Raw genomic sequence first — 12,579 nt, forward strand, 5'->3', positions numbered from 1 at the left:
AAGGCTGTAGGTTTTTAGGAAGTTTGCTAGAAAGAAGATAGAGCTGAGAAGGAAAAGAAAGAAAGGAGAAAAGAACAAGAAGACAGAGAAGGAAGGAACTCAAAACTGTTCCAAAGTATGACATCTGAAGAAAAATAAAATAAAAATCAATTAGGCAACAGCTAAAATGAAAGCAATTTATTTTACAAAATTATCTTGTTGTTCACCCATCAATCAATATCTATAGTACTTGGGAAGTTTGAAATGTTGAGAACTTAAAAATGACAACAACTCATATTTTTCCTTATACTTTCTCTGATTCTTTGTGTCCTTTTTTATGGTAAAGTACTTCCTGTTCTCTTTCTCATCCAGTATTAAGACCTCCTGCTATGGTTGGAAGATGGCTTAATATTCCAAATTACATAAGTATCTAAAGAAGCTTATGTCATCACTCTCAAATACTAGCATTTTTATTAGTGTGAGTTAATCTTATGAAAAATTAGGGTTCACTGTGACATTTACATTCTTGAATATATCCATTCTTTTTAAATAAGGCCACAAATTCCCATATGGCACGATTCAATATAAATGTGATTATTATGAGACTTTTGCAGTAATGATGGAATTAAGACTTGAAGTTGCATAGTCTTATACTTGGGTGTTACCTGTACTCCTTGCGATGTAAATAAATCACCTAATTCCTTTAGCTGTTGGATTTTGGGACTGTGGTTAGAAACACCTGTCAAGTTCTTGAACAATTCATGTGTGTTTCGGCACATGGAACATTAACAAAGCTTCACACATCCTCTACTAGTCATTCAAAGGCAAGCACAACTGTTAGTAAAGTATCATTTAACTTCAAAGGACATTAAACATCTAGCTTAACACACCAGTTCTTGTTTAACACATAGGATGCAAGCAAAGTGGGAAAGCATCTGTCTTAGTTTGAACTGGAAACCCTAATGAGATGTAATACATAGCTTTTAAGGAAAACTCGTGCTTCAGTGAGGATCGATCCAACAACATGAAGATACTGGTGGCTTGTGCTTTGCTTCCCTTTTTATATTTGTTTATTTATTTACTTAGGAGCTTTGATATAAGGTTTTTGTCATGCACCCTAGGGTTATATACTGTATGTAACCCAGTCTTGTCTCAAACACTCATCCTCCTACCGTAGCCTTCTCAATATGGAGATTAGAGACACGGACTGTTATAGCTGGCTCTTGTGATGCCATTTTTCACACAGAAACCTACGTGATACTTCCCTACCTAAAAACTAGCCACAAGCCCTGAGGCTTCAGCAGTCCCTGGTGAGCCAAATTGTAGGAAGGGGCCCCAGGACCCCCTGAACTCGCACACTAGCAGGCTTTCATTTACTTCAGCAGGCATGACGAAAGCTGCAGCAAGCAGTTCTCAGTCTGCAGAGCGCCTCTCAGTCTTTCCGAAACAAATAGCCATTGAATTTGTAGGCTAATTGGCCCCAAGAGAATAAAATTTTAACATCTAAGAAAAGGAGAAATGGGCTGGAAGGAGAAAGCGATCATTGTATAAAATAAATGATTCTGAAAGTGACTGCTTAACTCACATAACCATGACTCAATCATTTAAACACTGGTTACACACTGAGAACTTAAAATATATATCCAATGTAGAATGCTTACCAGCACATATGAAGCCGGAAGTGTGATACACAATGCTGCACAAACTGGGTATGATGGGTTATGACTACAGTCAGTAATGGGGAGGCTAGAGGCAGAGGGATCCGAAGTTCGAAAAGTCACATTTATAGTGAATTTAGTGCCAGTCTGGGATACATGAGATATTTGTCTAGAATAGAAAAGACACCACATGTGCACATAAACCCTTCATGTTCATGACAGCGCAGTGTGAGCAAGGACGCTCATGAGATTAAAGGACATTTCTTTGTGTGTTATAAAGTGTTTCTGAAAACAATTCGATAATGAGGTTCTGACCACTGAACTAACTGTAAGAAGGTGGCAGAACTGTGGCCCGTGGCGCTTGTTTGAAGAAAATAAGTTTTTGTGGTTGGCTGTCCATTCTTTTGTATATTGACATTTTCCCTTCCTGTTAAAGATATGGATGGGGTGGGTAAGTTCATGGAATTAGAAAATGGAATTAGAATGAGGAATGAATATTGATGAGCAAAGGGTTCATTTTGGAAAAGCTGACATTTTAAAAAATTAGATAGTGTTTATGATTGTAGAACTCCAAGAACATAGAAAAACAACAAGAGTAACAACAACAAAACCAGACACACCTATATTTTGATTTTATAAGCCAATTGTTTTTGTAATAAAATAAATGCAATATGACTCAAATTTATGGATGGTGGGGAAATAATTCATAAAAATTTCCAGTAAAGTACACACAGGGAAACAGTAGAAAATTACAAAATGGATATAGCAAATGTCAAATTAATATAAATTAATCAATCTAAAATGAACGTTCTGTTAATTTCAGGACCAGTGGTGCAGGATAGAAAAATGTAATCTATAGTTGGGTCAAATTGTTCTTGCTCAGAAAGACAGCTGTAACCACTGCACATGGCTTGGGCCTTTGGTGACATAAGTGTACATTTCCCTAGGCAGGTAGGCTGATCTACCTTGAGAAAATTAAGCAGAGGAACATGCTGGGAAAGTGTCACATGGGATGCTCTGTGATCCATGAGATACAGATGCACCAGGAAAGAGCTGTATGTGGGGAGAGGGAAAACCCTGGTAGCAGCAAAGCCAAGGGCTATGGGTTATCCGAAAGACTCCTTGGAATGTCTAAATTCTTAGACCTAAGAACATCCTACTTTAGCTCAGCGCAAACTTGTGCTTGGAATGCTCAGGAGTTACTGAGAACTTAGCTCAGAACTATATGGAGTTTTTGTTCATTTGTAGCAGTTAGGATGCCTGATTAATATCAACTACATAGTGGATGAGCATAAGGTGGAATCTATGGATTCTGTTTCTATTCAGTGACTTTGCACATTTGATAAATCTCGAGAATTCTCCTGGTGCAGCTTTGCTGTAGGATCAAGGAAGCATTAGAAGACTATTGTGTTCAGGACTACTGTGTCAGTTTCTTTCTTGGTCATCTCCTCAGGAACGCAAACCCACTTGTTGCATCAGTTCTCATGATCTAGCAACTACACTTATGTCCACTCCTTCCTGTGTTCATCTTAAATCTATGGACACTCATTTTCATCTTCCTTCAGTAATAGTCCAACTCCCATCCATCTTTCTTTTTAATCAAAGTAACACAGCAGATTTCAAATCTATACTTACAATGGCACTCATTTTCCAAGTTTGCTGCCAAATGATTGAATTTTGGATGGAGAAATTCTCACAGCTAATGGAAAATTACATTTCAAATAAATGAACTTCTTTATCAAATTGACATGTAAAATAAACTTGGTCATCCAATCCGTAAGTTGATGGTATGATGCTGTGAATTCACCTTTCCTTCTGCAGTATCCTCCTCAGTTCCTCATTCCCTTATTCTATGTGCACAAAGGAAAGAAGAGCTACCGAGTTTGAACATAATTACATTTCCACTGACTCCAAATGACTGCTCCTTATTTTGTCCTGCTCTCCCACTTTCTCAAAGGCTTGGCCACTCTATGTCGGCTGTATCAACCCATCCTCTCTATCTACCTTGCATTAATATTTATATGTTACCCTCCAACCCATTTCTATATCCAGGATTGGACTCACTATCAAAATCAGTGAAAATGGGAGCCACGCCCCTGTTATTGAGATACTCTTGACCGCTGAACTGCCTACTCATACTCTTCTTCTCTGTTCTGACTTCTTATTCATCTTTAAAACTCCCTCGAGTGGCATTCGTGTCCCTCCCCATCAGCTTTCTTATGACCATATTTGATGAGTTCCCTGTCATTTCAAATAATGCAAATTTCTTCAAGAGGAAGTGACTATTGAATGGCTGGCCAGAAATGAGAGATATATGTTTTATATGATTGTTTTACATTGATAGGATGGCCTTAAATATCAAATATATGCAGTTCTAAAGGTGATCAAAAGATTTTAGAAAGTGAAGACAAAGCTTTAAATATTGTTCCAAAGAAGTTTTGTTTTAATGTTTGTGTCACTTCAGTCTTAAAATTCTCCATTTACATAAACTTGATATTTTTTTTCTCATGCAGTAAATGTATTTCTTAATTTTTAGGTTTGGATTTTATTTTTATTTTTGTTTGGCTTTTAAGGGTCTGATTGGTTTAGGTTTCTGAATTAGGGTCATGCAAAGATGGCCTAGAACTCTGTATTGCTGAACTTGATCTTAAACTCCTGATTTCCTGCCTGTATCTCTCAAGTGCTGGGGTGATAGTCATATGATGGCACACCTGGCTGTTTGGGGTTTATTGTCTGTGGGGTGAGTGAGCCAGGATGACTTTAAGCTTGTGGCAATCATTCTGCTATTGTCACCTAAATGTATGATTATAGGCTTGACCCCTACACCCAGCTGTTCTGATATGCATTTGTGAGTGCCAACTATGAAGTTTCTTGGGAGAAAGAGAATAGTAAAGGAGGTTGTTGCTTAGAGTTTAATGTTTTTAAATTTTGGTATCTAACTGCTTTTTAAAGTATTTATGCAAATATACATTAATCTAATTTGAAATTTATAATACGGGAATATATGTGTATGTAATTCTGTTTCTGTTCTTATGTAATGAGTAGTTCTGCTTTAGGCTTTGCTTTTTTACCTTTCTTGAAGAATCATTTCTTCCTTATCACCATCCTGAGGTGTGTGCGAGCTTCCAGAACTACTCAGGTAAGGCTTTCAGAACTGAGCAAGTGAAATTCTGTAACTACAACAGACCTATTGATTTCATTTATCTCATGATGAACAAAGGTTTTCTTCCTTCCTTCCTTCCTTCCTTTCTTCCTTCCTTCCTTCCTTCCTTCCTTCCTTCCTTCCTTCCTTTCTTTCTTTCTTTCTTTCTCTCTTTCTTTCTTATCCTCAGTTCAGTTGTAGTACATTAGTCCCTATGCTTTGTTAAAAAAATGTACTTCTTACATAGTTTAAAATTGTAATGTTCTATCTAATGTCTTTTAGACATTACTTGACCATATGGTTGCAGTAAATTTTGCTCCCCTCTCTCAGAAAGCTTTGCTGTATGGGGATGTTTTATTCTGTTAGGGAAATAAGAGAGTCAACCTTGCCTTTAGTCACTTGGCTCATTGTTTCGAACTGAGAAATGATATTGGTATAGGACAAATAGCTAAAGGACTATTAGTTTCATAGGGGTTCCATAAAAAACAGACCTTGTGAGAGAAAATTTATGTGTGATAATGCTGGTTAAGATTAGAAGAAAATTATTTATAATGTGTTTTTCTAAAAATCTAACCCACTTTTAAAAATCTATACTTGTTCACTAAGTAAAAGGAATTTTATTTACTTGAAGTTTTGGTGTATTCTTATCAGTCTGTCTGTCTGTCTGTCTGTCTATCTATCATCTATCTATCTATCTATCTATCTATCTATCTATCTATCATATATCTACCTTTCTATCATCTATCATCTACCTATTCATTCATTTAGAAGGACCCATTAGTCATCTCAGAATGGTATCTGTCCTTATATAAAGAAAAGCAAAGAATTGGTTTCATTTGTAAAGTACCCAAGTAGTTCTCAGATAACAGATAAATCCATGTCTACTTTTAGTTATTCTTCTATGGTTTAATATTATTATTAAAGTGGGTTTTAGAAATCACAGAAACTTTCAATATACCAGAGCATTTGTCATTCTATTGATTAGACAGGTAAATTATTCTGCTGTAATGGTGATAAATGAATATACTTTAGAAAACTAAAATAAAAGGATCGAGCAAAACAATTAATTAAGTACCAATAAGAGCTTGTCATATTTTCATGTTAGCTCGAATGGGCACCACTAAAATTGTTAAGTTATGCCATTTGATCCACACCAGATAATGGATACCTGGTCAGGCAAATATTGCTATGTGCCTAACTTGGAGAAAATACACATGTATTTAAAATAATGTAACCCCGTTGTTAAATGTTGATGGCTTGAGTATCTTCCTAATTGATACTAAGATCTGTTTACATTTTTAAAAACCCTGAAGTATGTGGGTTGTCTATTCTATAGTAGAGAAAAATGATTTAAAATTTTGAGAGAAAATTGTTCAAATTGCAAAACTTGTCTTCCCTTCAGGGTCAGGTTTTCAGAATCATGTATTTGGATTCTTTCTTTAAACATAATAGTAGTCAAAACCTGTAGATGGCTTTGCAGTTAAATTAGGTCAGAAATCAAATGCTGAAAATGAAAGTGAAAGTCTGAAGTAGATGTACATCCATAATTCCTTAATTGTTGGTAGCCTGGAACCATGCAGTGAGTAAATAGTGGAAACTTTGATCAATGTCATGCTTTCTTGTTGGTAACTTCCAATGTCATCCTCCAGGCAACAATGTGTTATACCTTTTCTATCTATAGAGAATTTACTGATACAATTATCAATTATCATTTAATCACATCTATGAACACTTCTTATTTCAATGAATGGTCAATATAGATAATGAATTCTAACAATGTAGACGTTAATTCACAGCCAATTGGCAACTGAATGTTAGTGGACACATTTAAATTTTACGAGGCATATAACACTCTAAATGGTTGATATTTTAGTGGGCCATTTGTTCTCTATCTGAGCAGACATACAAATACATTTATGAGTTGAAATGTGTTTCAAGCACTAGCTACAATAGGCTATAGTTGTCCTGCAAACAGTCTTGGAGTAACAAGATTGCTTTGAACCACATGTTGGAAAGTAACTAACATCTACTGCATTTCAAACAGATGTATTTAGAATGATAGAACTTTGATAGTTTTAATTTAATTCAATTCAGTGATAGTTTTAAGATAATACAATGGACCTGGAGATAGAGTTCAGTGATAATGCTTTTATTTAACATATGTGAGGCCTTGAGTTCAATATCCAGAATGATAAAAATAACTACATAAAAGTAACAAACAGAAGACATGATAAATATAAGAAATTAAAAAGCAAACAAATAGTTAAAATAGTTTGTTTTTGTATCATTTTTATATACTAGATTTTGCTCAGTTCAGTTGTGGGAACTTCTGTTATGCAGTATGAATCAATGTCTTGGTACTATTTCTTTATAGACATAAATATAAATTCCTTTGTGTACTATATTCTCTCAAAAGGTTTTAATCAGTTATACGTAATAATCAATTATAAACCAAATAATCTTACTTATTAAGATAATGAAAACGGTAACTACAGTAACTACAACAACAAAACAATGAATGCATAAAGAAATATTAAGGTGGCCCAATGTTGAGAATTCTGAATCCCAAATTGAGTCCAATCATCTTGTCATGGTGACAGAAAGAAGCATCAGTGCCCATGATTTCAGTTAAACTTTCAAAATTGAGGGGCTGACTAAAGGAAGAGCATTAAATTAAATTTGGCCACAAGCTATCTCCACAAACAAAAGAACTGCAACCAGGTGCGGTACAGAAACAAGCAGTTGTACCTCAACCAATCACAGCAGCTGGACTTCAGCTCATCACCACTGCCAACTGATCAGACCACGCCCATGTACGGCAAATGCTGGCCTATATGTAACTCATAAACTGTCTAAGCTATAACCTTGTTCTCTCTATAAATAGTGCCTGCCTAATTGATAGACTGAGCTCCAAACCTCTTATTCTTCCTAAGTGACACATGAATCACTATTTTGCCCAAACAAATTCTAATAAAACTTTGTTTGGAGATTTTCTTCTAACCAGAGTCTGAAAGACATTTAAATTATGAACTCATAATAGGATAAGATTCGCAATAAAAGAAATAGCAATAGCACAAGCATTAAAGAAGTTAAGTATAGATTAAGAATTGAATTTTAAAAAGTAAATGTAAATGTGGACTACTTTTTATTGTATTTATCATTTCTTTTGCACACAAATTAAGAAATAATATTTTCTAGTATAGAAGAATTTTAATTCAGCAAAATGGTTTCTTTAGCAAGGAATCATATCCAAAGACCTTCCAGGTCTATGTAATCAAACTGGAACGCAGACAGGACCTGGATCTGGTATGATCTGGCTGGAATACAGATATACCTTTAATCCAGAAAAATGGAAGTAAGGTTAATTTATAGAAAGAAGCAGCTATGTTTGAAAGTGACATCTAATTGAGGGACAAAGTGATGGATTATAGAAAGATTTACAGAATGAGTCAGAGATAGAATATGCCCAACTCTCATAAGAATAGCACAGAAGAAAAACTACTTGAGAGAGAGAGAGAGACAGAGAGAGAGAGAGACAGAGAGAGAGAGACAGAGAGAGAGACAGAGAAAGAGACAGAGAGAGAGAGAGAGAAAGAGAGAGAGAGAGAATGAAAGAGAGGCAGTTTTATCAGGAGAGTTATACAGGGACAGGTTCACAGGTGAAGACAGAATGAGTCAGAGAATGAGAAGGGGCAAGAAGATCAGAACAGATTACCAGAGTTAGTTTAAGGCCAAGCAGAGCAATTCAGTAAGAAACCGAGAGAAGCCAGACTGAATAAATCAGCTTGAAGAGGAATTTAAGTCAGAACAGCTGAGTTGAACCAACCAGCAAGAGTTCAGAAAGAGCTGGTAAGTGTGAGTTCATTCAGCAGTAAGCCTTTGAGACGACAATTAGTACTCCATTCTACAAATTGAAAATTGATGATATTGATTAAAAACCAGAAAATGGAAAATTTTAGAATGATAACAGGAAGAAAACATGCTAATTTGTAACCAAATTAGTAACGAAATACATATTAAGTATTTTACTGTGAAATGTATAGTAGTTTCCTTCCCATCAGTCCAATTGGTGTTCCTTTACTATTCTTTTGATATTTCAGCTAGGTTGGTTTGCTTTTACTTTGCCACTGAGTATTTAAAACCATTTAGAAAAAAATAAAAATTCCTGCTGTCTAAGATAATATCACTCAGACATTGTTCAGGTGTCAAGATGCACACAACCCCGACTTCATCTTTTTTCTTGTTCATCAATAGATCTCGTGAAAGACAGTCTAAGGGGAAACCATTTAGAGAGCATGCAGTGTGTGCGTTATGTGAGATCTCTAGCATATACTTGTGTATCCAGCAGGCTTCTGAGGTTATGTCTGATCATATTCTTGTACTAATGGGTATATTGCACTGAATCAGTCTTTTCTGACTGCATCAGTCAGAAATGGAAATACTGTCAGGAATAGTTATGAAGCCTATCAAATTTACAATTATGTATGGTGTTGACAAAACTAAGTTCTTTTGTTTTATAGAAACCTACATAAATATCATTAACAGGCAAATATCTTAATAGTGATATTATCATCATTGTTACCATTATTTTAGCTATAAGATATTATAGTTTGAAGCTGTAAATACAAAATAGAATTATATTATATATCATATTATGTAAGCAATCTTAGTTTTTTATATAAATAAAACTATAGAACAAAATCATCTCATATACCTTAATGCAATAGTTAACATGAATCATTATTGGTCCCAAACCACTTGAATCTTTATCTTGTAGAAATTTATTGTTATAGAACTAACCCAGGTTTCCCCTGACTGACTCACTAGAGAGCTAGGAAAAAGAAAGACATAAAATCACTTGTACCATGATAGAAAAAAAATCCCACACTGACACGTTTCTGTTGTATATTTGAATAGTTTCTGAATAATTAAAATTCAAGCATATAGGAATTGTTAGGAAAGAGTTGCACTTTTGGTGTTATTTCTAGCAGATAGTAAATACAGGCATTCTTACTTTTCAATTCTTCTTCACTCTCAGCAGTATTCATGATACTTTCTAATGTTTCATTCTCTTCGAGTTCCTTCCTGAAACATTTATGCTTCAAGTTGCCCATAAACAGCTGTAGTCCAATTAGTGCAAACACACTGAGACAGAACACAGTGAGGATCATGACGTCAGAGAGCTTCTTCACTGACTGGATCAGGGCCCCCACGATGGTCTTTAGTCCTTAAAATGTAGGGGGAAAAAGAGGCGTTCATAATGACATAAAGGCTCTCCACGGGAAACAAGTCAAAACACAAGCCTAACTGGGAATGCATGCATTATGTCAAGTCAATGACCTCAAATAACTGAACCCAGAGAGGTCTCTAGGTCCCAAAAGGTGGATCTGTAAACTTGTTTCTATGGACTACAGCAAGTGGTTAAAATTAGTAAAGTATTTACAAGAAATTATCAGGTTCAATTGTTAAGTAAGGTGGATGCTGAAACCATATCCACACTCACAAATATAATTGTTTTGTAACTACTAATTCAGTAAACATCAGTCAAACAAACCACCTCTACATAATGGAACTAAAAATGTAAGAAGCTAATCAAAGCACATAGTGACAACATGTACTGAACCAATTTTCAAGTAAGAAATAGCTTGGTAAACTGTTCAAGAAAAAAACAGAAAGCAATAAAACAATGTCATGCAATGCCTACATGCAGATATTTCCTATTTTATTAATCATACGATGTTCAGTTTAGTTGAAATTTTCCTTCCTAAAAAAGTAGAAAACCAATACTTTGGCAGGAGGAAAAATTTCAAGTGGAGATGTGAGCCAAATGGTCACCTTCCTTCTCCAAGACCCATGCAACTGATTAAACCCAATGGCTGACTTTTTAAATAAAAATTGCAATGAAAACAGAAGGAACGCAATTTAGTTCGAATTATGGAAGAAAATTCTTTTCTCCAAGAAGTCAAAGTCAGCCCTTGTGTTTAACCCCACTCTCACCTGGAATGACTGATATTGTTTTCAATGCTCGGAGAACTCTGAATGTTCTCAACGCTGAGACATTGCCCAGGTCCACAAACTCTGTCACATATCTGTAATAGGGGAGTTTATACACAGACACAGTGACAACACACACACAGACAAAGAAAACTCCCAAACAGCTGGAGTTGAGCGGCCTAAAGCTCCACACCAATCACGTCTTACCTGGGATTACAGAAATAGTTTTCAAAGCTCTCAAGACTCTGAAAGTTCGAAGAGCTGAAACATTGCCTAGGTTTACAAATTCTGTTAAATACCTGTAGGATTAAATCAGAGTTATTCAGAATCTAAGCAGAGTGTTTAATACTTACCGTGCTGTTAGTCAAAGTATTTTCTATATGTAGTTTGGCAAGTCTGTTTCCTAATTTAACCTAATGCATATGATTTGAATCATTTGATTAAGAAGACAAATATTGTATTTCAATGTATTTTGGCTTAAATAATCAAATAATTAAATGCTTAGTATAATACTATTGAGCTTTAGTCCTTTATAAAATACTGAGAGCAGCATGCTAAGTAAATGAAGCCAAACACAGCGAATTCCACTCAGATAAAATGTCTACCCTAGTAGGTTTCTGTAGAGCAAAACAATATAGCGTTTTAAGAGTCTGTGTATGGAGGGAGTGGAGGTAGCTTTTAATCAGTGGAGGGTTTCTTCTTGGAGTGAGTAAAATAGTCTCAATTTAGACAGTATTGATGCCCATAGAATTTGTGAATATCCCAGAAAGCACTGAGTTGCGGTACTTCAAAGAGATGAGCTTCGTGGTACGGGAATAACCGTAGAGCATGGGGAGTCATGAGAAGAGTGTGCATACTGTCATTTTCTTATCCACACAGGAATGGAGCTAAGATATCTCTAGTGAAGAGAACCTGATGAGTATGGAGTTGGAGAGGAATGAGGGAAACAGAGACTAGAAAGCTCAGAGCCTTCTGAATTGTCTGAATGTCTTTGATACTCTTACAACTCAAGATGATAAAGCAAATTATTTGGGGTTGAGACTCAGAAGGTTTATGACTAGGACATTTGCAAAAAGAAAGGAATAATTTAAAATGATACAGAGAATCAACTGCGGTACTCATGCAATAACTGTACAATACATGGCAGGAGCAATGGTGACATCTTAGGAATGTCCAACTGCATTTTAATATATTTACTAGCTTATGAACACACACACTGTGCTTAGAATTAGAGGCTTCAGTCATTAGGGAGCATTGTGAGAGCTTCTGACATACTTTTAGTTTTAAAATGAAATCTTAAGAAGAAGGCGTATCCAACTAACACTGGGTTAAACATGTGTGACACATGTCCACTCACAGTCTGATCAGGAAGCACGATAATCCTTATGCTAAACTTGTTTCAGTGGAAAACGCTTTCTGAATGAATATGGCCGTGAAGAGGTAGTCTTTTTACAGCTCTATTTGCCTTTAAATACAGTCATTGTGTGTAAGAAAAATCAGCCTCCAAAAGCTGATTTCACCAGAATATTATTCTGAGACATTCAAAATTTTTCAGGTCAAAAAAAAAAAAGCAATTGAGAGCACTTACGCAAAAACAATGACAACAAAGTCCAGCCAGTTCCAAGGGTCACGGAGGAAGGTGAATTCTCCCACGCAAAAGCCTCTTGCAAGGATTTTTATGAGTGATTCAAAAGTATATATCCCAGTAAAAGTGTACCTAAAGGAAAGAGTACATTGAGATATTAGTTGTGAAATGAGTAGTGTCTCATTAAAATCTTTACAGTTTATTATCGCTGATTAATAATA

At 35.4% G+C, this 12,579-nt stretch overlaps 1 protein-coding gene and 1 long non-coding RNA gene across 3 annotated transcripts in view; one reads left to right on the plus strand and one right to left on the minus strand.

Annotated features, from left to right (window-relative positions):
• The window catches only part of LOC147995489 (uncharacterized), a 173,340-nt gene that overhangs the window by 114,789 nt on the left and 45,972 nt on the right, over positions 1-12,579 (plus strand). The window lies entirely within an intron of this gene.
• Scn9a (sodium voltage-gated channel alpha subunit 9) overlaps positions 1-12,579 on the minus strand; it is a 144,879-nt gene that overhangs the window by 63,035 nt on the left and 69,265 nt on the right. The window contains 3 exon segments of the mRNA NM_133289.2: positions 9,794-10,006; positions 10,981-11,072; positions 12,362-12,490. Of these exon segments, the coding sequence (NP_579823.1) occupies positions 9,794-10,006; positions 10,981-11,072; positions 12,362-12,490 (434 nt within the window).

This window comes from Rattus norvegicus, chromosome 3 (assembly GCF_021556685.1).
Source record: "Rattus norvegicus strain SHRSP/BbbUtx chromosome 3, alternate assembly SHRSP_T2T, whole genome shotgun sequence".
NCBI lineage: Eukaryota > Metazoa > Chordata > Mammalia > Rodentia > Muridae > Rattus > Rattus norvegicus.